Below are 27,727 nucleotides of genomic sequence, written 5' to 3'. Positions count from 1 at the left end.
TAAGACCAGAGAGGTCCCTGAGGTCTTGAGACCTTTATAAGAAGATGACCCAGGGCTGTTACTAAGCATGCTGAGGAAAAGAAGGACCAGGGTGGAGGAACAGCCTCTCCTTTGAAGTGCCAAAGGTGCACCCTGTAGGCAGGGGGGCTAAGCCTGCCCCTGTAGCTCCTGTTCCCACCCATGAGGCTGATGAAGGCAGCGCCATCATAGAATCACAGAACCACAGAATGATTTGGGTTGGAAGGGACCTTCAAAGATCACCCTTTCTGACCCCCCTGCTGTGGGATGGGATATCTTTCACTAGATCAGGTTGCTCAAAGACCAGTTCAACCTGACCTTGGATGTGTCCAGGGATGGTACATCCACAGCTTCGCTGGGAAACCTGTTCCAGTGTCTCACCACCCTCAGTGTAAAAAATTTCTTCTTTATGTCCGATCTAAATCTACCCTCTCCCAGTTTAAAGCCATTGCCCCTTCTCCTGTCACTACAGGTAAAAAGACTGTCCCCGTCTTTCTTTTAAGCCATCTTTAGCTACGAAAGGCCGCAATAAAGTCTCCCCGGAGCTTTCTCTTCTCCAGGCTGAACAACCCCAACTCTCTTCAGCCTGTCCTCACAGGAGAGGGGCTCCAGCCCTCTGTCCATTTTCGTGGCCCTCCTCCGGACCAGTTCCAACCAGGCCCATGTCTGTCCTGTGCTGGATGCAGTACTGCAAGTGTGGTCACAGGAGTGGAGCAGAGGGGAAGATCATCTCCCTCCAGCTCCGCCTTGTTGAACCAGGCTCACAAAGACCCACCCGCTCCTCCATCTCGGGGCCACCACCCGAGACACCCCGACCGGCTCATCACCCTTCCTCCCCCCTCCGGGGACCCCGCACAACCCCTCCCGGGGACAGGGGCAGGTCAGCGCGGCCGGCCACCTTCCGGGGCCGACAGGGAGGCCGTTACTGGCCCCTCAGGGGGGCGGTTGGCCCGCTCAGCTCCCCCCGCCACCCCTCGTCCCCGCCGCCGTCCCCTCCCGGCCGGGCAGCGGCGCGGGGCGGTGCCGGGGCGGGCCCACTCCTCTCCCCGCCCTCAGCCGCGGCGGCGCTCGGCCTCTTTGTGCCGCCCGCCCAAGCACCGCGCTGCCCTCCGTCTCGCTTCGCGTCGCCGCGGCGCTGCCCTCTCGGCTCCAGCCGCTGCCGCTGAGGGGATCGGCGGCGGGTCAGCCCACCCTCGCCCTGCTGCGGGGCTTCCCCGCCTCCGTCCCCGCCCCGCCGCTTTACCCCTCATCGTCCCGCTGCCCCCGGCGCGGGTTTCTCGCCGTCCGTTCCCCCGGGCTGTCTGTCAGCCCGCCCTGCCTCTCCGTGCCTGTGTCCCTGTCCGTCCCCTCCGTCCCCCCCCTCCCCGGAGCTCCCCCGCCGCCGGGGATGGCGCCGCTGACAGCGCCCGTGCGCGCCTGAGCCGGCAGGGGCGAGCCCGCCGCCGCCGGGGGAGGAGGAGGAGGAGGAGGAGGAGAGATGAACCGCTTCCAGCCCGGGGTCGCGCTGCTGCTCTCGCTGCTGTGGGAGGTGAGGTGGGCCGGGGGGGTGGGGAGGGGAGCGCGGCTCTGCGGCGGCTCCGACAGCCCCGGGGCGGCTGGTTCACCCCGGGAGGGCGGCGGGGGCGTGTGTGTGTCGGCCATCAGTCGCGACCTGGAGCCCCCGCGGGCGGCGGGGGGGGGGGGGGGGGGGGGCTGGCAGCCCGTACCCAGCCGGATTTGGGGGGGATGGGGGTGTGTGAGGTGGTGGTGGGGTGTTTGTTTTGGGGGTTCGTGTCCTTGCCGGGACGGCTCCACAAGCTGCCGGGGCAGTGCGCGGGAGCGGTGGTGTGGGGCCGGGTCGGGCCGGGCGAAAGCCGCCTGTGCTGCCCTGGGAAGGCTGCGCGGGGTGCGGTGGTCACGGCGGCTAGCAGCCACCTGGGCTTGGCTTTCTCCTCGGTGTTTTATTGCGGGAGCAGAAGAGGATTATCGGCGGTGCGCCGGAGGAGAGTAACGCGGGACCTGTGGGCAGGGGCACGGGCTGTGGGAAGCTGCCTCTTCCTAAAGAACCGGCTAGCTCTCCAAGGGACACGAAACGTGTGCCTTTCAGTAAGGGTTAAATGGAAGGTTTGTTGTTTTTTTTTTTTTTTTTTTTTTTAATTTTAAGTATCCTTTCGTGGACAGAATGTACATTGGGAGGTGGAGGTGCGGCAGCATCGGCTCGGGAGGAGCCGTGGCGGCAGCGAGCAGCGTGCTTAAACTTCTCGGAAAGCCTCAGTAGCGCTGCTGTAATAGTTACAACAAACAAGCAAACAAACAAACAAAAAAATTAGCAGCTGACGTTAATTGGAGGGGGGATTTGTGCCACGCAGTTAAGTCACGGGGCTGGGCAACCAGCTCCTTTTTTAGCAGGCGGATCTGTAGATGTTTTCTGGCGGGGAGGTGGCTCTCGGTCTCTTTGGTTTAACCTTGGGGTCGGGTTGGGGGGGCATAGGTAACCCCCCCCGGGGCAGGTTCAGGGTGGGCACGCAGCCCTGGGCAGCTCCCGGCGGCAGGTTTTGCCACCGCGCTCGCTCGGGTCACGGCCAGGACACGTGCGGTGGCAGTGTGCTGGGGTGACTTCAGGAACGCCGGTGGGCTTGTCTTAGGTACGTCTTTTAATATTTGTAAAGCTCAGGGGCAGGCCAGCCGAAGGTATCGGAGGGGTGGAGAGCTGCGTTGCCTCTGTGATGGAGAAGTTTCGATGGCAAATGAATATTTTTTTTAAAAAAAGAAAACCCAACAACATAACCATCAAACCCATACATGGAAACCAGAGTGCTGGCTGTGTAATTATTGTTTTCAGTAATGGATATAATTCATGAAAATGATATTTACTACGAGTTTATGCCACCTACGTAGATGAACGATTTCTGGTATGTTGCCCACTATGTCATCCAGCATCATCCCATTAAAACACTTAGATCAAAATCACCATTTAATGTAAATAAATATAACTCTTTTCACGTTAATTGGGCAGCATCTCATTACCCCCGCTGTAAACCTGGCCCAGAGCCTGGCCCACGATTACTCCTTGACTCTGCAGAAGCTCTTCAGAAAGCACAAATGGCAAAATGTCGATTAAATGAAACAGGCACCAGCATTTCCCAGAGGGAATTTGTTCATCTGAGAGTGTGAAAGGCTTCACCCCTCCAGGATCTGTTTGATTAGATGTCTCTGCTCTCTAACACGTATTCCACTGAAAAAGATACTGCATGCTTGAAAAAAGTAATTTGCATAAATCCTCTTTGGATGTAGCTCATGTTGCTGTTACTTAAGCTTTTATACTGGTCTTAATTGTGGGATTTTTTTCCTTTTTATTTTAATCAAGAATGTTTGTTTTGCCATCTGTTTTAGTGGCCTTCTTTTTCTTTTTTGGAAGTGCTTAGTATACCTTTTTTAATGAGATGCTATGTAAATAGGAAGTATTACAAATTATTTTTAAGTTGTACTCTACAGGGGGTAAAGAAGTCCAAATCCAAAATGTTGGGAGTTTAAATTATTGAATCAGAGACAGCTGGTTGGTTTAGAAGGTTTTTGGTATTTGAAAGTTTTTCTGCCTTCTGCACCAACTTCCATACTGGCTATTATCTGAAGTATCATTGTTACAATTGTTTTAAATCTTTTTTCAGCTATGATGTGATCTTAGTTAATATTTAACACAGTGTGAGCTGAGGAATATTTTTTCATTCTGCGGTTTGCAAAAGACACTGACTGTTACCCAGAGAAGGGGGGGGGACGGACGGACCATTTAGCCCTTCAGAGCAATTTGCAGTAGTTTAATGATGTTTGAAGTTCTCCTTTCTTAAATTACCCAAAATACTTGTTGGAAGACATTAATGTATTTTCTGTCTGTGTGCATTTGAAAACACAATTTCTGCTTATGTTGACAAAAGGAATGAACTTCAGAAGTAAACAGACATGAAATTCAAGGTGGGTGTGAGTTTGGATGCGGGGAGTGTTTCTTTGTGGTTTTCAGGTTGAATCCTTGTCAGTCACTGACTGTGCTACGCTCCCGTGGGGAAGCGATGGTTTTCTTTTCCTGACGTAATGGCAGAAGATGCAAAAGAGGGACTGAGGGGCAGGAGAAGGTGCTTGTGTGTGCTCATGGGTTGTTTCAAGAAGGTGACTGAAGGCATTGCTGTCAAAGCAGGATTTGCATGTAAGAAACTGCTGGCTGTCAACGCTAGGATGCCGGTCCTTTGTCTATAAGAGCTTGAGATACGCTAATTACAGAAATGCCTGGACCACAGTGGTGGTAGGAAAGGGGGATTAATTTGGAGTTTTCTTGTTTCACGAGGGTTTTCCACCATAACCACAAAGGCTTCCCATGATGGAAGAAAAATCTCCAACCCCGGGAGCCAGGAAACTCTGCTCTGAGAAGACCTTGTTAGGGGAGAAAAGCCAAAGATGCCATGAGTTTTACTCACAAATTAGTCACAGTGGAACAGTTTAACATGTAAGCTAAAATGAGGAACTTCTAAGGTGGATAACTTGACAGGTAATTTTGGTTCTTGCAGGAAGAAATGAACACTGTTGAATCTTCATCCATCTGTCTCTTTCAAATTAATTTGGCTACTTGGAGGTAGCAGTGTGTTTATTAACCACAGTTGCCTGAAATGCCTTGTTTCTCCGGGAGCCTGAATGTCTGGTAGACCCGTAGTACTGGGGTACGTGACTTCAACATTAACGAATAGCCTGTGGTCTGGCTCACTAGTGCGGCTTGTGGTTCCACTGACAGGGCTGCCTTTTGCCTCAGTTTTGTATGAGTAGATGACTCTCAATTTTATGGAAGGCTTTGAGGAGGTCCTTAAAGTGATGTTTCTTTGGGGTATACATATCAAGATTTTTCTGCTTTTATTTCATCAGACAGCCCAAGGGCTTTGACTGTCTGAGCTTAAATATGACTTTAATGAATAACGTTGTCTTTGGAATGGGGGGAAAAAATAAACCCAAACAAGCAGCCCCCCCATTCCCTTGATGATGAAGCGAGTTTATTTTCAGCCTGAATGAGGGCACCAGGGTATCTCTGGGTGGCTTACTTCACAGACTGAGTGCTCGCTCTCCCTCCTGCAAGCTGCAAAAGTGCTGAGTGGAGGAGAGGTGGGTGGTTGAAGCTCAACTCGTGGATGGGGAGGCTGAACAGAGCTGTTTAAACTGGTTAGAGGACCCTGCCTGTGCTGCAGTGGTAATAAAGAAGGTGTTTTATTGTTACAGCTGCTGAGTAGCTTGCTGGGTAGCCTCAACTTTCAAAACTGTTGAATAATTCTAGGTGCCTAAGCTTCTTGTTGGCCCGTATGCTGTGTCCAGAGGAACTTAGGAGCTCGTGCAACTGCCCGAATATTTAAGTCAAGCTTTTTAGTACTCTGTATTAAGATAAGCTGAGGCCTATGATAGTTGCCGTAGGTGGTATGAGATGTGGGTGAGAATCCCACCACAAAGGTTTCCACATGCCTATGCAAAGTTTAGATCATCACTTTTGGAAATACTAGCATTGATATTTCTACACGCTCAGTTTCTCATTACTAAGAATTATAATGTGGAAGCTGATAGAAATACTGATAATTGGATGGTTGAAAAAAAACCCAATCAGTATAGTCCTCTTCTTGTTAATTTGTCAGATGAAAGATACTACAAAAGAGTCAAGTACCTCTTTTAAAAAGAACTAAAGAATGGACATGTTGTGTGAACAGCAAAATGTGTTATCTTGAAATAAAATTCAAACACTCCCGACAGTCTGTCATACAAGATTTGTTTAAATAAAAGCAAAGTTGGCCAGTGCTTCTCAGTTGGGTAACTGCTGTGTGGAGCTTTTTAGTATTATTTTCGTAAGTGGATTTAAACAGGACAGATTTTTAGCAAATAAGAGAAACCTAAAATATGTGTCCTTCCCGAAGAGGTTTGTTGTGTTTTTCATGTTTTGTTTTGTTTTTTTCCCCCAAATCCTTGTAGGAACAAGCCCATTAAGATGGGCAAAACCACCAGTCTTAAAGGAAAAACCCCACGTTTTGATCATAGTAGGCACAGGTAGAGTTCAAGAAGTTGTGAGGATTATGGGGAACCTCTACCCCTGCCCCAGTTTCTGGTATTTTTCTCTATCCTTTAGCTGTCAGGTTTTCCTTTATATATGCATTATAGGAATGTATGTATCCTTGAATGTACAAATGTGCATGCACACCAGGGTGGTTGTCTCTATGATGTCCCTCTCTGCGGAAGTCCACTGATACTATCCAATTGATGTTATGACTCTTGTGGGTGTTGTGACAGTGGGTAGGGGAGGAATAATTCTGCTCAAACTGATGGGGAAAAGTCTATCCCAAAAATTCTGCAAGAGAGTTGTTGGTGTTAGTTGTTAGTGTGGATGTGTCCACTAACTCTCTCCTGCTTGTTAGTTTTAGTTATGCTTAGCAGCTTAAACAATTTTTGGTGGTTTTTTTTTTTTTTTTTTTTTCTTACGCTCTTGCAGGCAGTTGGAAAGCAGCTATTGCATTGCTGAGTGAAGGCAGGAAAGAGCTTACTTACGATTTATAGTTTGGGGATCCAACTGGTGCTGGCAAGTCTTCCCCGCTTCTTGACAGCAGTGAGATGGGCTGTGATTTCCAGGCAGGAGGACTGAGCTTGCACACTTTTCTCACTTTGCTCCTGCTGAGGAGGAGATGGATTTGTGTTCGCTGTGGGAAGGGAATGGTGGCCGAGTGCCATTTGCGTCCTCTAAGGGGAGGTGCGAATAGCTATGTGGTGGTTCTTTTTTCATCAGAAAAAGCATCTATAAAAACTGATTATATGTTTTTACAGCAGTCAAAAATGTTTAGCACCTTCCGTTATGCTTTCTCTATGAAAGGGGAGTCCTCTGACTCTCTTTTATCTCAGTACTTCCCACTCAGCTAATGCAGGTGTCTAGAAGGATGTGTTAAACTTGACCAAAGCAAGCCTTTAGACTTCAACCGCTCTTTGAAAATGGATTTAGCTAAAATCAGTGGTAAAAGTCTCAGTGGAAACTCTCTTTGGTTTAATGCAAATTTATTTTGGTTTACTCCACTAGGAAGAGGCTTAGAAAAACTGGAATGAGTGTGCCCACGTAGAGGTTTGCTCTGCTCATCTGTGTAGGCTGAGTTTACAGGCAAGAACAGATTAATGCCTGAGCTTATGCTACAGAATTTAAAATTAAAATTTCTTATTTCTTGCTGAGACAAGGTGGCTACCGATGTACTTCAAATCTGTTGTGATACAAGGTGAAATCCATATAAAGTAAAAACAGAATTGCAGAAAGGTAGCTTTTTTGAATTTTTAAGCCTAATTTTTGAAGATGCTGGATCGCTTTGTATCCTCAGCAATGCCACTCTTTCCACAATTTTTGTGTTTTCCTGGAGGCTTTGTTGAAATCCTGTTAGGGTTTATTATGGCAAATACAAACTTTCTTCTGACTAGCCAGAGGCATAGCCTTTCTAAAACAATCTTTTTTTTTTTTCTTTGCTCAAATAGTGCCTTTTGGACAATCTTAGGTCTGTCTAGAGGCTGGGGGCACAGCCTGGGATTGTGGGTGTTAAACCGATAAGGGAAAGATAATGTCTTAAATAGTGGATATTATCACTTTCCTGACATCGGTAAGGTAATACATGCCTGGTATTTCAAGGAAGCGTGAGAGGGGAGTCTGGGTTTGTTGAATGCTTTCTTTTTTCTTTTTTCTTTTTTTGTTTTTGAGAACAATGTATCTTGACAAGTTTCTCACATATTAAGTTGAAAAGTTTTCACTGCTGAGTTAAAAAAATCTTTTCTTCTCAAGCGTGTCTTTGGCTTCGCACTAAATAGGTGTTAACCCGTGTTTTAAATAACTCAAGTAAAAATACCTTCCTCTTTTCTCAATGACTCAGCTTTCAGCCTGGTAGATTTTCAGAAGGAAAGAAATTAGCAAGAAGTGGTTTCTAATCTGTGTCTGATCCAATGCCGGGGTGGGCTGTTGCTGGCAAGTGTGGTTCCTAACCCTTCGTTCTGCTGTCTGTGTGCTCCTGCAGGTCTAGTGACTGTGTGGCTGTGGAAGAATCAGATCAACCCACTGACGCTATGGAAGACTAAGCCACCAAAAAGAGCATGGGGGAAAAATGAGAGGGAATAGTTTTTTTTTATTGGTTCAGCAGAGGTTTATGCAATGGTAGCACCATGAAACTTGCTGCAAGGGAGGGGAGGGAATGTATGGCTTGGAGTGGGACCTCCCATTTTGGTAGCACACTTGTTTCAGTATGTCAGGTGTCACCTAATGGGAGTTACAGGACAAACAATACTGCATTTGTAACAATGAAAATCCTACAGACCTTTTCCATACAATACTAGAAGGGAAAACTAGCTGAGTCTTTCTCTTCCCCTGAAAGACGCTGTTAGATAAGACTAAATTCTCCAGATGATGTCCTGTTGTTTTCCCACATCGCTTGCCAAGTGTCCATCAGAGCAGAAGTTCTCAACCTGGAGCTAATGACCTCCCCAGCCTTCCCAGTCTGTGGGGAGACGGTTGTGACTGGAGACCATACTCCCAGGGAAGGTCCACCATCAGTTGCAGTGCAGCAGGGACCATTGTCCTCTAGTCCAGCTGGTGGGTAACTGAGCCCAGCAGTTTTCTAGTGCATCATTCCCTCTGTCTCTCTCGTTTGGAGGTCCAGAAAAAAAATCAACCCACCTTGGCTGCATCCCTTTCATTGGAACTAACCATGAAGTGATCTGCACCTTGGATTCAAAGTTCAGTGACAGTGGAAAGTGGCCATTTTTGGAGGGTGCTGAAGCAGGGCAGTGGGAGCGTGCCCTGACTCCAGCACTGGCTGCACTCAAGCCTTTTGTAAGCAGCTTATTCCTTTCCTGCCAGAGTAAGAATGCTGGCATGCCAGTTGACTTGGTCTCCCACCTCTGATGTTGGTGGGCATCATGCAATGAAATAGATGGCAATAATTTTGAGGGTCGGTCCTTCCTGCTCAGGTCTTGCGCTGGTGGAATTAGAGGTGAGGATCATGGCCCCCAAGTATGCAGCCCATACCTATACAAATCTGTCTTTCCAATACGTTAAGGCATGTACGTTTAATGTATTTTTATGCATTTCTAGTTACATGCATTCTGTTTTGTTTGGATCCTCCCTCAAAGGAGGAAGAACTGGAGAACCCTGAAATGGAATTAATATGAGAGGAAAGTGAGCATGTGGGAGGGTGGCGGGTGTCTCATTGATGGTAGAAGAAGACCACAGGCAGCATGTGTTTCAAGAGCCTTACGTTTGATGTGAGAGTATTTTCTTGCACATGTTCATCATCCTCTTGGGGCTTAATGGCATTGCCGCCCAAGGGAGAGTGATGCTTCTGTAGACCTACTCTACATAGCTCGCTGTTGGCAGCAGCGACTGACTTGTACTACCATGGGGTTAAGAGCTGGTAGTGTGCTTGTGATCTAGAAGGCTTAAGTCTTCAAGAAATTAAGAGCTCTGTCAGGGAACGTATACTAGCCAAAAAAAAAAAAAGGCAGGCTTGTTTTAAAGTTGCTGTGAACTTGTATTTTTGCTGGCACAGTTGTGTCTATTTGCACACCTGATGGATGTAGGTAGGCCAATGAAATTCTCTTTTCTGTCCTAGTGTCCTCCACAACACCTGGTCTGAATCTGTATTTCTCCCCTTCTGGACAGGAGACGCACCTTACCTAATCAGAGAAGTTTGGTTGTTTATACCACACTGATTTTAGTACAATCCCTCTAGTGTAGACACAACAGGTTGAAATTAAAGTGCTTGTACTGCACAGTGATTCCTATTTAGGCATGACGGTATGATAACAGACAGTGTAGCAGTCTCTACCTGGGGAATTGCCCAGGTGTAATTCAGTGTTTCATTTCTCCCAGTTTTATTAAATACCTTCACTGAAGTGGATAGAAAACCTGTTAACATGGCAAATTCCTATTAGCTTTCCCTGCAATATCTCTGTAAATGCAGAAAGTTGGTGCAGGCGCTTCTCGCTGTAGCGGGTGACTGTAAGCGTGCTTCAGCTCTTGGTGCAGGAACCAGGCTAGGATGAGTCAAGCAAGTGTTTTCTTTCATTTCTGCTCCTCAGAGGAAAAATGTATTGCTCATCGCTACAGATAATTATCTCAGTGCTGGTGTAAGTGAGATCCAGGAATTCACTGCTGGCTCTCTTACAGTGTGAGTTTCCAGCTCGGGGCCCTACTTCCCCACCACATTTGGAGCAGTGGGTTCAACCCGGTACAGGAAGGGTAACTCATGTAGATGTCTACCTTCATTTGTTCAAATGCCGTTAAGTTTGGCAGTATTTCACATGGACTTTCACATGGTTTGCTTTTCCTTTTAAGGCTGACACAAGCTGCTTCTATCTTAAGTGCTGTATTGTCTATCCCAAACTAATATGCCCAATGAGAATCAAGATTTTCAATGGCGTGAGCAGCAGTAGTGCTGAGGATGCCTGCTGGTCCCGAGCTATGAGCGGTGCTGTCGTGATGGGCACTAATGTGTGCAGTGGGGTTTTGAATGAGGGACCCCGATTCTGCTCTGATTTGCATTTCAACTGAGGCACTTGTATCTACTGTCTGTCATACAGAAGTAATAATAGCTTACGGGATTGGGTTAAACCTCTTCAGAACTGGGTCATCCCGTAGTTTTAGATAGTGTAAGATAACATTAAGCTGCTTCATATTTTTTTTTTTTCATAGCTGAAACAGTAGCAGTCTCTATTCCTAAACTCGTGCACGTGTGTCCCCACATAAAGCACGCCATGCCACGCTAAGGCTGGGGGTTTGCCTGCATATTGCTTAGGATGACCTGTATTTCTAGGAAAACTAGGCAGCAGAGGAGGCAGTATGAGCCAAATACTACCAGTTGTGTAACCCTGAGAAAAAGCCGAGGCCGTTGGATTTGAGTGTTGTTCGGAAGAGGTGAATTGGGATTGAAGTTGTTATTTTGTTCTGTCTTCCATTCCTTTGGCATTTGCAGAACTAGGACTTGGTTTTTTAGCAGTGTTAATGCCTTGCTGTTGAGGGGCTTCATGGTTTTGAATTTTTCCCTTAATGGCAGCAGCGCGCAGCTAGCTGAGCTTAACGCTGAGCTTGCAGTGTAGTAATAGAAAAGTGTCCCAGGATTCGCAGGTGATCTACAGATCTCAGAGGTCTGTATTTTGTTGTATTTTCTGAAATCCAGGACTTAAATTGTGCTTCTCACTTACTGCAGGTAACGCTTCTGATGCTGGCTTATTCAAGCACCAGGTGAATGTTAGTAAATTGGGTTTCGTTACACCGTGTAGCTGTCAATTGTCTGTGTAGGTGTCCACAGGGTTCCTACAAGGCATCGGATCAGATCCCGAAAATCCTCTAGGAGGTACATTGGGATATGCCCAAAATCTTCCAGTGGGTAAAACTTCCTGAAGTGGCTATGCTGACCCACGCTGCCAGCTCCCTGTGTGTGCACCTGTCATGAAGTGCCCTGCGGGAACCCATTTTGGTTGCAGCTTCACCTGGCTTTCCCTGTGCATGGGAAACCACAGGCATGACCACGGCGCAAAGCCAGGGACATTTGGATTAAGCTTGTTTTAATTCTGTAGTAATCTTGACCTCCTATTTTTATTAAAGCCCTAATCCTGGGCCTCATTCAAAGCCCATTAAAAGTCAATGGAGACATCCCACTTGCTTCTAGCAAGTGCTGGGTCAGGCTGTCCGGAGGGTGCTGGGCACCTTTGACTTTGGCATCTCAACCAAGGTGATCTCTGCTCCGTGGATCCTCTGGAGCAGCGCACACAGGGGTGCTTGAGCCTCCCCTGGGCTGAAGGTATATGTTTTTACATTGATGCTTCTAAAAACCTTGGTTGCCTCGAGTCGGCTCTTGCTGTCGCTCATCTGTTCACCTGCAGTAACCAGCACGCCCGCCCACGGTGCTGCCAGTGCAGCACTCCTTGGGGAAGGAGCTACTTCAGCCGGCTGTGGTTGCCCTCCGTGTTGCATAAGGAGAAGAGCATCGTAGTGATTATATAAAAGAGATTATATAACTGGGTAATTTGGTAATCGCCTCTCCGGTGAACACTAAGAATAGCTTGCGAATGTGCATTTATTTCTGTGATAGCCATCCACAGTGATTAAGAGCTGGAAACTGTGGATGCCGGGTGGCGGTGTGTTCGCACTGCGAGTCCCCAGCTCTTTCACCCCTGTGCCGCTCTGGCGAGACACATCCGCTCCTGTTCCCCTTGCCCTGTAGTGTGGTGAGACCTGCTACACAGGTACACTGAAGGTATAAAATTGCTCGGACTATAAGTTGTTTTGGCTCTTGATGAACCTGTGCTAGCTGTTGGTGGCATCCTTATGATGGAGTGTAATTCATAGGCAAAGCAAATGATGGATGAGGGAACACGTGTGCTTCTCTGAATTACGGGTGGTTTTGCTTTCTCTTGCTTCCCAGAGTATCTTTTTTTCATGCTGAAGTTGCCAGTACCCCCTGTGAGCTGCCTGGGAGGTGCTGGACAATTTCCAGGGCTGGATAATTCCCAGGAACCCGGTGAGGAGCAAGGAGCCTCCTAGGATGCTTTGAGACAACTGAGAAGACCATGTGTGCTTCAGCCTGGCTCCTACCTGTATCTCTGCTCGTGGGTTTATCTCTCATTGCAGAGGGGAAGGTGACTCATGAAAAAATCGGGTGCAGCCAAAGCCAGTGAGAGCTCCTGTAGTGCTAATTGAAGTCTTCAGGGAGAAACTGCAGAGGAGATGGGCACGGTTCCTTGCAGTCTCCTAGCCCCGAGGAGCTTGTGCAGTGGTGAGCTAAGGGTAGCTTGGGAGAAGGTGGGAAGGGGGCAAGAGGCTGCGGTGAGGAGAGGAAGTGAGCAAAAGGAACTCTGAGCGCCTGTGATTCATCTGGGAACATCAATCCTGGCTCTGAAAATGTTTCCGCAGTTCTCAGCTCGACTACTGGAGTCTGGGTGGCTGCTGGGTTGTTTTTTTTGTTGTGGTGTAGGGCTTTTTTTTTTTTTTCTGGCTTCCCCTATTCTTGCTTTTGTGGGTTTTTAGTTTTTCCTCCCGTATGCTGTCCTGAAGGTATAGTTGTCACCTGTTCTCGTTGCTCCAGCCACATCATCTTTTCTACCTTGAATTACTTTATTGGCTCCTCATGTCTTGCTGCCTGAAGCTGAAGCTGCTTAACCTTATCTTCAAGCTGCCACATAACCCTCACTCCACCTACAGTTCTGACCTGGTTTCCTCCTCCTCCTGGCCTTGCTCCGGACCATCATTCCTCCCTTTTTGGCTTAGGATGGCTTTCTTCTCTCTTTTGCACATTATTGAATTCATGATTTGCAATTGTTTCCACTTCCTCAGCTGCTGAGTCCCTGTTCTCTTTTTAAAAAGTTATAACTTTTCCTGTACTTTGCTCTTCTTTTTCTTTTCTAGGCTTTCTTCAGTCCCATCTATGATTCAGCATGGGCACATCCAATTCCCACACGGACTTTGCCTCTCCCATAATTTCTTTACTTTTCCCTATTTGCAAAGGGAAGACTGTACCATCTGCCCATAAAAGTGCCTGTAAATCCATTTCTCATGTGTTGCAATTAAGTGTTAAAATAATTAAAAATCCTTTTTACTTGAAAGAAATGCACATTTCCATCCTGTCCTTTTTGTCTGAATATCTGTTTGCTTGCATGCTTTTTCTTCTTTTTGTATGTTAGGCGAGAGATTTGAGGGTTTGGCTTGCTGCTTCTCCCTAGAATTCCCTTTGGAGTATGGGTGACCCCTTGTTATTGTGGGCTGCCCTGTGTACAGACCTTTTCTCCTTCATATTTATGCTTCCTCTTTTTAGTAGAGTATCAACCCTGGAATAAGCTGCTGTTGCTGTCAGGTCAAAGGAGTGTTAGGGGAATGTTTTTAATAAACATATGGTTGTTGCATAATGTAGATGGAAAGTAGGCAGAGGAGACTGCGTGTGCAGCTGGTAAGCTCTGTGAACTGTAGAGAACTAAAGCAGAGACACTGTGCGAGACTTTGCTTTACTTTTGTCTACCTTGCCAATGTCACATACAGCATGCATAATCTGATTAATTTTAGCAGGAGTGTATATTCTTCTTTGTGCTGGGACCTCCAGATGCAGGCTTTGACAATGTGGGTTGCTAGTCCGTGGCAGAAACCCCAGGGTCCAGCTGGAATGCACCAGTTGTATTGGATTTGGTGGCAGCACTCTCACTAGCGGGGAGGAGGATAGCGGGTTACGTGTTTTGGAGTTTTAACTCGGATCCTAATTGGTGATGTGCGCCCTTCCAAGGAAATAGACAGTAAAGATATTAAATTTCTTACAAAGGTTCAAGTTCAGTTAAATAGATTCAGTTAAATAAATTTCCAAAAGCAAGTCTGATGGAGGAAAAAAAATGAGCAGTGTCTGCAAATATCCCGCTGTCTGGAAGTGCCTCATGGAGCCAAATTAATAACTTGTAAGAAGTTTCCTTTTGAAATGTTCCTGCAGCAAACCTTTAAAAACAAAAAAATCTAGAGAGGCTTGGAAACAGAGACCCTTTGCAAAAAGGCTTTCCTTCAAGCAAGAACATTTAAACACCACGTGAAGCAAGGTTATGAAGGGACAATTAATACTGGGTTTCCTGATACCGCCTAGAGAAATCTTGGCAGCCTTATTCACAGCAGTAGGAATGGCACGTGTAATTTCATTGTCAGCATTTGCAAGTATTATTCTAGCACTGCTAATGACCCCTTGGATACCTTCTCAAAGGGGGCTGCCTTGCTCGTAAGGATTGTAAGTGGGTCTTGAGGAGGGACTGAGACCTGACTGCGAAGCTGTCTGCATGAACAAATGACTCTTCAAAGTGTTTGACCTCCCTGTCTACACAGGCTTGCCAGATTTGTCTGGACTTGGCCCTACCTTGGCCTGGGAGTTTTTGCAGCCAGTCGATGGCAGGGATGCACCACCTTCGTGCCTGGGAGCTGCATGTGTATCAGCCTGTGGAGCCACCATGATGGTTACAGTCAGTAACTGCAAGGTCTACCTGGACCTGCAGGGACGGAGGTGGTGCTCGTGCCTAGATGCCTGTTCCTAGAACACACACTGGAGGCGGGAAAATTAAATCATGTACCTGACTTTAATACCTGGCTCTTCAACTACCAAAAAAAAAATAAATATCACCATTCCTTTCTCTTTCAGTGCTGTACATTGTTCTGGAGGAGCTACTCTTTTTTAATGATGTCCTAGACTTTCATATTTGTTGTATTCATGGTAACAGCTTCTCCAAATATCCATCTTCCAAATGAGATTAAACCTGTTTGTACGTTTACGGGATTTCTTCATGCTTTATTCAAATGCAAGTAATTGAACACAGAACAAATCAGGCTGTTATACTTCAGAAGTCTCTGACAGTTAGTACTTAGATTTTTATGGGAAACCAGAATTTTGCAGTTATTTGTAATGACAATAAGTGTGCTTGTCTGGCACTTCTTACAGAAAGATTTCATAGTACTTTGAGATAATAAATATGCCATAGCATGTTCCTGTCACGTCCAGGCTAGATGCATAGTCATTGTACAGATGGGTAAGTGGGCAAAAAGTGTCATGCACGGTGTCAGTGGTGGAATTAGAAGCTTAATATTTCTGACTCCTGGTTTCCCAGTTCAGTCCAGTACAAGGAAACTGCTTTGATGTCACAGTAAACACTTGGTTTGGTTTAAGTAAGTGCATGCTTTGCAATGAGCCCTTTCTTTTCGTGGAGTTCTAAACATGGGCATTTTTGGAAGTCTCATGCTAGCCATCTTATAGATTGGATGAATCCATCCAGGCATGTGAATGGTCTGGAACAAAATTTCTTGGATTGGGACTCCTCTACTTTTGGAATTACCAAATTGTCACCCTAATGTTTGTTCAGTGCAGCCTAAGTTAGTAGTGACTCTAAGATTAATAGATCCAGGCTCTTATCCCATGCTTTTTTTTATCCTAGTCTTTTGATTTGCACACTTGGACATTTACTACTGAGCTATACTTGTATTGGGTTGTATACTTGATATAATGACTTTCTGTTGATCTAATTAGACTCAGACTGTTAGTGATAGTAATATTTATTTGGCAAAAGTTTTCACCTGAATCCCACCGCTTTGGATAGCTAACTAATCTCTTTAACTTTGTGCTGTTTTTTTAGTGCAGCATTCACACACACTGAAATGCTGCAATAACTAATGTTTGAGTTGGAGGTTTTTTGTTTTAGTCTTTTTGCTTTTAATTCGTCATTCACTGAAAAATGCAGTCCTAGGACAGTCTGAAGTTTTGTGAACTTGGGTCAATGCCACCGAGTAGTTTTAGTCAAAATACAAATAACAGCACATCAAAACAGTTTCAGCACTTTAAAAGTCTGGTTTTGTTTAAATACTTCCAAAAGCCAAGGAATTGAAAGTATAGATTTACTGTATTGTGGTCAGAGGAGAGCAGAACTTTTTTCTGAAAAGCTTGGCATTCAGCCAGAGTGTGGGAGGCTGGTTTTATCTCCTTTATGTCCTCAGGATGATTTGAGTGTGTATCACTCTTCTACTGGAAAAGTTCCTAGCCTTCAGGAGATAGATTAATTCCAATGTACCCTATGTCAATTGCTGACATTTTCCATCTTCTCCACTGTGTAAGATACAAAGGAAATCTGCACTAAGCTAGGTGGAAAGCTACACCATAGCTCAGTGGCTTATATTTTCTTTGAAGAGGGAGACCTGTGTTTGCAGTGTTTGTTCCAATTACGCCCCTTTAAAGACAAAAGAACATAGAAATTAAAGAGAAAAAAGGATGAGATGTTAGGTCTTTTGGTTGCTACTAAACAGCATGAACTTGACTTGGGAAGAGGTTATGTGCGGAATTTGGGGAATCTGCTTGGGTCTGTTGGAGAAGGAGGTAATTCTGTCCTTGCTGTTCTTTATGCGATGTCCCAAAAATTTTGCTAACGTCTCCTGGTGGAGATAGGATGTTGGCGTAGATGGGCATTTACTCCTATATTTATGCATTTCATGCAAGTAGAAACACTGCCAGCACAATAATCTGAGATGTTGTCTCCTCTGATTGCCTGCAGTTTGATATTTGTTCACTTCTAGGGAAGTGAGAGAGGTATGAGTCCTCTATGGTGGGAGATAGACTTGAACACGGATTTGCCATATCCTGGCAGAGCACATTAACTGGTTTGGGTGGACCTTGACTGCAAGGTGACAGTTGCCACTGCCTCCTTTCCCTTACCTCTCTGTTCTGCAGATTTGTCTTTTGGACGCTTACTAGATGCCAAGAAAACAAAGATTTTTATTATCTTTTTTTTTTTTTTAGGAATGCAGGAAACAATTAGTTTCAGAACCCCCCCAAAAATACACTTATGTGCCCAACTCCCTAATATGAGTGGGTTTCTCACAAGATTTCTGTTTAAAGTTTCAGATCAAGCTGGCACCATCTGGAGTTTACCTGCTGCTAAATAATGAATTCATATGCTGATATGAAATACTTATATTTAATAAATAGCTCATAAAAAAAAAAAAGTCTTCCCCTTTTACATTGAGAGGGTCTCGTAGCAATGAGTGTTTTTGCACTTCCAGGCAAGGAGTGTGGCAATACTGGAGAGACTTATGTCAAATAATCACTGTTCTTCTTCATTAACTAGGGGGATGAGGAAGGTGGTACGGTGAAGCCTGTGGAGAAGGCAACATCCAATATGCCTTTCCCAACCTTAAAGACTGTTGTAAAACGGATCTGTATAACATTTGGGCTTAGGGCCTTGGTAGTATCTTTTCTAAGCTCCAGATTTTTGTAGGCTGTGGTGGTGTTGACCTTGCTGTGCCAGTTCATGGTCTATTTGACAGGGGTTGGGGTAGGGGATTCATGCTGAGGCTGGTTTGGGGGCTGTTCTTTTCCTTTAATGAAAATCTTAAGGCAATCTTAGATACTTTTTTAACATTTTATTTATATGAACTGATGAAATGTCCCTCAAACTGGATGTTTAATGCTTAAAGTGGTGAGTTTATACATTCCTGTGTAAGTCTCTTCTATGTCTGCTGCTCTAATTGGTTTTGGGGTTTGGGGTGTGGTGTTTTCCCTAATATTTTGAAAAAAATCCAATTATTTACACTTTTTCTGGACTAGTCCACTTTTCCAATCTCATGTTTCTATGGCCGGTGACAGGGATGGCAAGTCAGGATTGATTTAGCACTGGCAGCTCTTTGTCTAGAGAGACCATTCACAGGCTCTATGAAGTGAAATGAAAAGACATAAACAGTTTTCAAATAAAAGTATGCACATGAGCAACATCAGTCCTAAAATTCCTTGTACTGACATGTAGAATTGGCACTCCAGGTTTCTTGTTGCACACTGTGGATTTATGCTCGGAGGAAGCCCTGCATTTTTGTTATCTTCAGTCTGTGATCACAATTTTATGCGCATAAATAGTGCTAGATTGTACATCGTCCCTGAAGACTTCTCTCTTCTGCTGTCAGGCAGACACAGCGCAGGCAGTGTCAAAGCAAGCTGCCTACATGTATGCCTTGCACATACGCCTCAAACCTGACCTGGAGGGAATACATCCGTGGGTGGATACACAGCCTAAGCTTCCTACCTCCTCAGTACTCTATCCCTCAGCTGAGGCTGTTGGCAAAGTTGATAATGAATCCTAGTCATGGGGATGCTTTTTTTTTTTTTTTTTCGTTGAGTGCAGAAGAGCCCAGTATGGTGGTATGTTAGTTAAAAACCCTGTGTTATTTCTTTAGAGCTCTGCTTATGTTAGAAATAATCAATTACCTCATTTATTTTTTCATATATTTGAAGATATTTTTCCAACCAGTATTTTATGTGTGACCTACTGTACTTCACAGGGAGCGGTATGAAAGTATGGCCCCATAGCTAGAACGGTGGTGTGGCACTTAAAGTGGGATTGTGCTGTTGGATCTGCTCACGGACCTTGGCACATTTCTTTGTAATCTCTGTCTCTCATTCTTCTTTTAGCACTTAAGAAATGATCAATTTCTATGCATAGGTAGTCTTGGAAGCTGTGGATTAAATGCCGTAGGAAAAGACAGATAAGTTTGACTGAACTGGTTTAATTAAAAGCTGCTTTAAATAAAATTGACCAGATTCTCTACCATTAACAGAGGTGAGGAAGAGGCATTTCTCATAGCCTTTTACTGAATAATGAGGACTGAAGACCACAGAATTATCACTTGCCATGTTGTTGATTCTCACATCAAGCAATGCTGACTCTGATTACAGAACAGGTGTCCTTTTTCAGTAGATCCTCTCTTTTTCATCATTTAGTTTTTGGGGGTGTGTTTTGCTAACAAATTTAAAAGCCTTGAATAAAACTTAAAAGGGGGCAGGGGGAATATTCTAGATAGCAGTTTCAGTCCCTCTATTGAGAGAACATCTTTTCTGGGGTTCTCTTTTTTTCCCCTTTGTTTCATGGCCTCAGTCACATCAATTTTCCTATTTGCTGGAAAAGCCTTAGGCAGTGCTTGACTTCTCGTACAGTTAGGGTTCTGCCTTAAGGAGCCAGAGGCATTGCCATTGAGTAGTCTTAAACTCTCCTCCATCGTTTTTCAGAGCAGGGCTGTCCTGTTTCTCTTGCATCTGGATTCTGGAACTTGAACATCATTTTGCAAGAAAAAAGTAAACTTTTCCTATTTACATCCATGCAGCTTTGATTTGAGACGTCTTCAAATGAATTCTAACTCCAAGCGAAGTTCAGTCATAATATCTCAAAATTATGGATTCCCCATGGTTTTCCAGATGCTTGCCCAAGTTTGTCAGAAAATGTTTTAAATAAGAAGGGTCTTCCAGAGGTTTTGATTTATCTTGAAACCTGAAATACCTTTTGTGGCTTTATCATGATGCGTTAATGAAAAGCACTCTCAATGAGCTACCACACATACCCATCCATGTGTTATGTTGCTGTTTGGTCAAAATTGGACGGACACCTGTCTAAATCCTCATCTAGCCAATTCTGAGGCATGAGGTTCAATGGGACTTTTGAATGGGTGAGAGGAGATGCTACTCCTACTTGGAGAGCTGTTGTGTTAAATTGGATGGTCTGTGTCTTGCAAGCATAAGATCATCTTTGTGGTTGTTTATGGATTTTTAAATTTGCATAATCATGGGGTTTGTGTTCTTTGACTGCAGCTATATCAGGAGAGCTTGAATATTTAATGGAGTATTGAATACTGCATAACTTTTCCATGTATGAACTTGCAGAAGGTGTTCTGATGGATTGGTTGGTTTGTTTCTCAAACTCCCTGTAGGGTCAGAGATCATGTGTCTGAAATATTTTATATATGTTGTGTGGGTTTTAGGTACTTAATACTTTATGCTTGCCCCTGAGATATGTGGTAGTGGTTAAAACTCAGTTAAGTGGTGATTATGCAGTGATTATACTGAATTATGAATATTTCCTTTATTTGGTTTGAAATAAGAAATAAACTATATTATTGCCATGCTGGTTTTATTTCAAAAGACTTCATCAAGACTAGGACATTCAAAATCTGTTCAGTGTCCTAAATTTATTCTGCTGGAAGAATGCAAATAGTTCTTTGAGGACTTTTTGAAAGGAATTTTGTTGTCTTGCTTTATAAGGTTGCTTCTGGCTCCTTTATAAAGGCTTTTTGCCTTGTCACCTTCAGATACAGACCAAAGTTGTATTCTGTTCACGCTGTTCATTAATTCAGCTCTTGCTAATTGCACATTGAGAAATATATGTGACTGCAAGACTGAAAGAAATAAGATGGGTGAGACAAGAGTCCATTTGCACCTGTACTCCGCCTGGGACGGTGGCAGATACTCTGTCAGGAAAGGCCATGAGCCTGCTCGCTGTCTGAAGCCTGTTCCCTTCATACTTCTCCAACATATCAGCCACTTAAATCAGAGATATTAGGGTGTAGCATTCTTTTTTGTTTCCTTTAGTTCCTGTTTTGAATCTGCCTTCCATCAATTTATCTAGTCCCTTTTGAATCTCTCTGCTTCTGCAATCTCTTGCAGCAACAGATTTCAGGTTTTGTCTGGCGGCTACGTAAAGAAGTGCTTCTTAAACTAATTTCCTCCTAGGACAGGGGGCATTCATTGAAACTAATGTTACAGGGCTTGGCGAATAATAGTTCTGTATTCAACCTCATTTAGCTGTGCATTCAACCTTGCTCTTGCCCATCACCCAGGCATCTGTTTTCCAAATTGAAAGCTCCCAAACCTTTTAGACCCTTCTTGAAAGGCAGCTGCTCCATCTCATTACTCACTGTGGCTGCCCTCCTCTGTACTTCTGACTCCTTGCTACAAGCACTTCTTGAAAAGCAGAAATAAGGACTTGGAGGTGCACTTTAAATTCCTAAGGGAGAAATTGGTCAGTAGTATCTGCTGAAAATTTGGGAGTGCCCTCCTGTGTGGAAAAAGAACCCAAACTGATCTTTAAAATAAAGCTAACTTTAATTTCTAAGCTTTTAAGGAACTGTAAATAAAATAATTCTGGTTTGAATTGGATTCCAGTAGTGTTACTGACTTCTAGTTGTAACTTACTGTGCATGGGGTTACTAGTGGAGTAAAGGACTTCTTAACAGAGAGCTGAAGACCATGAAACCTACCTTGAAAAGTACGTGTTGACTCACGCCTTGTGAAGCTTCATTGCTTTTGATAGGGCTGGCTAGGAGGTAAATTAGTATGTGTTCGCCTCCTATGCTGACACTGAGAAAGAGAGAAACTAGTCTAGTGTAATTCTCAAAACTCAGTGCTGAGAAGCTCACTTAAGTGTGCCATTAGAAGAGATGGACAGATCTTAGCCTGAAGGACTGTGGATAAGTGCAGCTGTCAGAAGATGGTCAGAATACACTTACTGCTTCTGCAGCAAACGCTCAGCTCCCTTCTGTGGCATCAGCATCAGAAGGCTGTTTATTATCATGACTGACTCAGAGCTATACTTCATAAATGGAAGTTTTATCATGTGATTTCTAGCTTACACTATTTTTTAGGAGTAAGTTTTGTGTTATATAGCGATGCCACACTTATGACTGTACTGCCCCGGTGTCTTCCAGTGGTGCACCAAGCAATATGGCTAACATTTGTCTTACGGTGTTTGTGTCTCCCAGCAGAGAAGGCCGTGTGCGGTGGAGTTAGAAAAGGCAAAGTTAGAGAGATGCATTGAGCATTTGGAAGGAAAAAAAAGTGGTGTTTGTGAAGGTTTCTGTCTGTTGTCTTCCAGTAAGACTTGAGATATCATAGAGTTTAGACTTGGGCTGCTCTCAGAAAGGAAGCTTGTCTACCCCTGCTTTCTTAAAGATGACCTAAGGTGATCTGGTAGAGAGCCTTGTGCCAGGGGGGTAAAGATACAGACCTAGAGTTAGCTGGGCAAAGATCACTCAGCTAGGTGGTCTTCCAGATAAGAGGCCCAAACCACAGAAAGTTTCTTAAGCACTGTTTTGTATTGTATGAAACTCTGTTCTAGAGAGTGGAGACAAAGTGTGGGAATTTTTTGGTTTGTGGATTGTGGGGTGTTGTGTGTGTTGTGTGTGGGTTTTTTTGTTTTTTTTTTTTTTTCTCATAACCTGTGATATTGAGGGAATGCACTCTGGTACTTGGTGCCTGTTGGATTTTCTGAGGCACTGATGCCTTTATGGTCTATCACATACATCTCTGCTAGTGCTGTAGTTGAACTGAGAGATGGCAAAGGGACCCGTGCCAAGACATAGTCTGCAGGATGAAGAGGGACCTGAAAGCTGTTGGGGTCTCTTAACTGTGCTCTGCAGGCAATTTAACTGCTTCTGGATGTGTGTGGAGAATCGGAGATTACTTGAAAAGCCTCAAAACACATTTTGCTGCCTGTTTTGCCTTCCTTATGTAACCCTGTGACCAGAGCGGTACCACTGTGGTCACAGTGGAGAGATGCAGGTGGAACTGAAAATCATCTGCAGATTGTTAGCGTTCACATCCGTGTCACTTTTGCCCATTTCAGTATTGCTATAAATTCATACAATTAATCCTTTTGAGCCTTAATTTGGTTATCTGGACACAAACTGCTGGAGAAAGAATTGGATTATATGCTTTGATCTGTGTTGTATCCAAAAGTCAGATTACATAGTTGGGCTGTATGAGTGTATCTTCTATGCTTCTATGAGTGTATTTTACATTAAATATTGTAAATCAGAGTTTGGCTGCCAGGGATCTTTCATTTGAAAAAACAACAGCCCACCATGAGCTCCAGCTGTGGGCCTGTAATAACTGTGACTTCATTCATCAATAGAGAGATTTTTTTCATAAATCATATATCCATGATTTGAATGTTCCTTGTGGAAAAACAGATGAAATTGGGTGTTGTTTGCTCAGAGACATGCTACTTCTGTTTCCCCATTCTTTTAAATTCAGATAAATGCAGTCTTGTTTCACTGCAGGCCTTGATAGACTTGGGTTCACCTACATTTTGCTGATGTGTGGCTAGGTGTGTGTTTTTGTTTTTTTTTTTTTGAGAAGGGCTGTTTTCAGCACATCTGATACTTAAATTCAGAGGTGTATGGTTTCTGTGCCATGTAGATGAAAAATAGCTTATTACCGTGCTTTAGACTTGAAGCAGTTGAATGAATGACACATGAAATTCAAGCATAGAAATCGTGGCTTGATCCCAGTTCTAAATTTGTCTGAGACTTTGGGCCATGGACACACTTACTCTTTTTCTTTGTGATGAATTGGGAATAGTACTATACCACCAATCCTCTACTTAGTTCCAAGGTGTTTTCAAAATTGCCCTACAAATTCAAGAATGTCAGTTGATAGGGCTTTAAAAAAAAAAAAAGTGAGATGAAAAGTCTTGTCTGTTTACAGGGGGCCAGAAGATCATGTAGCAAACTTGTTAGTGCAGATGAGATTGGGGGGGGAGAGGGGAACCCCAATCAATCACTGTTTCTGTAAGAACACCAGTAGTGGTGACATGTTGAGAGCTAGATCCCAGATAAAAGTATTTGTAGACTTGCAAAGCTAACGCACTCACTGTGGGTACTTGGTGTTTGTTGATGCTACACTTCAAGGAAGACTTTCAGAAATGCAGGGATGTGAACAGTAATGTTTAGTTTGAGTGTAGCATCAGAAAAGAAACTGGTGTGACATTCTTTGCTGCTGATGTTTCCTTGATGTCTCTGATGCTGCAAGATGTTCTTGCTTTGCTACTGCTTGGATGAAAATGTAAATAGGGCAGACTTTTTGGATAGGCCCTGTGTCCTGGTTCTAGTTCTTTCTTCCTAGATCCACCTTAATCTTCAAATAAATCTGTGAAGTTCTTGGTAAGCCTTCTTCATGCTACCTTTTCCTCTAACCATTGAGAAAGGCTTTCAGTAAATACATGCAATTTCTTCCCTTGCTTTTCTGCAGGTCCTACCATGGTCTCTGTGCCATGAATGCAGAACGTGACAGCAGTTGAGCAGATGTATCGAGACCATTTGCTTTCACGATACAGAATATTGCTTCATTGTTTGCTTTTACCCTCTGCATCTTGCTTTCTGTTGCTTCTTGTGTTTTATACTTCGGTAGTTCCTGCTCCCTTTTTGTGTAGTGATTGTGCAGCAATGTCCTGGTTTCTGATTAAGGTTTCTAGATGCAACCAATGATAAATACAAAATAATAGTCATCCTGACATACCATCAAACTCTACTTCTGGTGAATTATTTCCCCTTTACTTTTTTCTGTGGTGCTAAGCACAGCAAACAGCTGCTTCTACCAGCAGAAACTCAGCAGAACTGACTTTCCCACTGTTCATTTTCCCTTCAGTCCATATGGATTTCTTCTTAGACCTAGGGGCAGATGCACTGTGCCTGCGCAGTTGTATGACATGCCATTGCTTGCCTTTCTGCCCTGAACTCATAACGAAATATCCTAAATGATTATAAAAGCTTTAGCACCAGCTTCATTTCATTTTAATAGACCAATAAAAGCAACCAGCGTGCAAGTGGCTGGCTCCAGCACTCCTGCATAAGCCATTAGCAAAACAACATTAGTGCCTTTTGACAAAGAAAAACAGCAGGGACAAATCCAAGAATTTGCTCTGAAAAGAAGTTAACCAAGTGCCAGTGAATCCAGAGACCCACTCTTATGCATGCTGGCTGCTGGGAGCTCTTTGTTTGAGGTTGAGAAGTCGGCACTTTCTCATAATTTGTTTTATATTCGGGCTTTGTCTTCTGTAAATATCCTTTGCAGTGTTTCCAGCAATGCTGGCAACTGTCGAAGTGCCCAAGGAGCTTTTCCAGTTAACTTGCGTGCATGGAGACCTGACAGGTTTTGCATTTTATGCATGAGACTGGCTCATCTGGCTGCCTCTTACAGTCTACCCCTGCAATACTAGCGGCTAATGTATTTGCAACGTTATACCCCGCTCACCAGGTATGGTGTGTTGGCTTTGAAGAGCAGGAGTCTCCTCATAACAAGCCCCAAGATGTCCCTGCTACAAGGCCCCTGGTTACCTCGCTGGTTGTGGGGAGGTGGGAGAGGAAGCATGCCTGTCTCATGGGACCCAGTACATGGAGCCTTCTGTACTAAGCAACAACAAAATCCTGGGAGCCCTCCGTTTACCTAAGGTTTGTTAAGTGTGCTTTGAAGGGTGCCTATACAATTGGTAAGTTGTGTATTTCAAAGTATACAGAAACTGTAAAACTATCCACTAAACCTCATTGAATATAAACTGGTACCCTCTGCTTAGATATTATCCTCTGGTGTTCTGCTGTGTTTAAGAAACAAAAGCACTGCTCAAGTTTCGGTACCTGTGTGGATAGCCAATGGTCAGGGTTCAGTTGCCTGCGGGAATGGTTGCACCCTGGTAAAACTCCTAGCTGGGAGGTCAGGAAATGTCAGCTCTTCTGACGGCCTTTTTTTTTCTTTTTTTTTATTTTGTATTGTTTGTGGTTAGGCTTTGCCAAAACCGTCTGCAAAGGCAATATGTGGTCTTGAGATATTTGGTCCCCTCTCCCCTATCTCCTCCTTTGTTTTCCTTCTTTCAAGCTGATAAAACCCCACTTTTTTAGTTTCACTTGCTGAATTTAAAGATGTCATGATCACTCTTTTCCAGGAAAAGCTTTCAGCTTTTCAAACTGTCTTAAGACATTCACTGAGTATGGGCGTTCCCAAAAACGATTGGTCAGCTGGAGCAATTAAAAAATGTGGTATTGGCTAGAACAAGAGAGGTGCTGGAAGAGAGCTGTAGGTGACCTCAGGGGAGTGAGAAGACAGGAGAAGGGATGAAATGATCCCAAAACAGAGCTTGGAAAAAGAATTTATTTGCCTCTATTGTGTGTTATGTTCTCATTTAGATACTTGTGCATTAGGTACAAATAAGGGAACTGAGACTTATTTCTGTGCCCCTATAACCTGGAAGAGCATTTAATAAGTTCGTATAGACTCTTCCCTTCCATCTTTTTGCACTTGCAGAACTGGGTCAACAGCACAGCATCATCACCTTTCCCTCTTGCCCAGATCTTGCTTCTCTTAAGATTTGTTTCACTGTCCCTAAGAACATCTGCCAGTCATGTAGGTGGATGTCGTTGCATGTGCATGTTTTCTTAATTTATATTATTCTGTGATGTGTTTGTGTTCAGAAGTGTCACTGACAGCAATCTAAGAACTTATGATCTGTTGTCATTGTCCCACATGCATTCTCCTTGCTTCTTTTGACTGACCTTTGTACTTGGGGTGTTTTGAAGAATGTTCGTCCTGTTGTTTCCAGTCTCTTGATGTCAGTTCAGGTTTAAAGGTGATCTTTCTAACATATTAAGAATGCCATTACTATGGTAACTAGATTTTTAGAGTTGCTTTTTTTTTTTTTTTTTTTTTTTAGAGATGATCTGAAATAGGACAAGAATTTCCAAATGATCATCCTTTAACTCTCAGGGCATTGTGGAGTTTTCAGTAATCTTTGCCATTTAGTTGTCAGTCTCAGGTTGGCGATCTTCCCTCCCCTTCTCTGCCAAGATCAGTAGCTAAAATCAAGGGATTGTGATTACTTTCACAAATGAACAGGGAGCTTTGTAGTCTGATGGTTGCAGACAAAAAAGTTTGACATTTTGTTCTCTCTGAACAGTTATGAAAAGTCAACACAAAAACATACCATGTGAAGAATTCCAACAGTGTCCCACTGCAAAGCCCTATTAATTTTGGTTTCAAAGTGAAGAGTTTCTCCTGATGATGTTTCCTTTCCTTTTCTTTCCTTTCTTTTTATTTAAATGAACATTGTACTGCTCCAAGAGCGGTCCACATGGATGTGCCTGGGAGAAGTCAGGAGAAGTCATTGAGTCATCTCACAGATTTAGTCATTCTGGTTGTAGGGTTTTGCTTTGTTGTTTTTTTCCTTTTTTTTTTTTTTTTTTTTTTTTCCCCCCTGCAAAAATACTTTGTGAACATGGAGCCATGGTAAAACGGCTCTGTGGTATGGGGTCCCCCCTGCCCCCCTTCCTCTCGTCCCCAATACTGAAAGGAAAACATAGTTGGCCCTCTAGTTGCATTTGCTGGTAGTATAGTTGCAAGCCCTGAAGTCTCACTGAAAGCTTCTGGCTGCACTAGGCTTGAATTGTGAAGAACATCCCCTAGTGTAAAGGTTTCCAAACTGCCATACGAGTAGCACTGATGGTGCATGAGCTAGTCCAGACGGATGCAGATACTGCCTGCTTGTGCATGTTTAGGGTCTGTTCATATTTGTGTAATACCAGCCAAGTTTTCCTTCTGAAACCTCTGTATTAAGTGGGTTG

General features: G+C 44.1%; 1 protein-coding gene across 1 annotated transcript in view; it reads left to right on the top strand.

Annotated features, from left to right (window-relative positions):
• Positions 1–1,486: 1,486 nt before the first annotated feature.
• Positions 1,487–27,727, top strand: part of VOPP1 (VOPP1 WW domain binding protein) — a 63,766-nt gene continuing 37,525 nt past the window's right edge. Inside the window, exon 1 of the mRNA XM_082499035.1 lies at positions 1,487–1,546. Coding sequence (XP_082355161.1) covers positions 1,496–1,546 — 51 coding nt within the window. The 5' untranslated portion in view covers positions 1,487–1,495. The remainder of the gene's footprint in view (positions 1,547–27,727) is intronic.

This window comes from Vanellus vanellus (genome assembly GCF_965231255.1).
Source record: "Vanellus vanellus genome assembly, chromosome: 2".
NCBI classification, from domain to species: domain Eukaryota; kingdom Metazoa; phylum Chordata; class Aves; order Charadriiformes; family Charadriidae; genus Vanellus; species Vanellus vanellus.
Note: the sequence above shows the minus strand (reverse complement) of the source record. Positions and strands in the feature narration are given on the sequence as shown.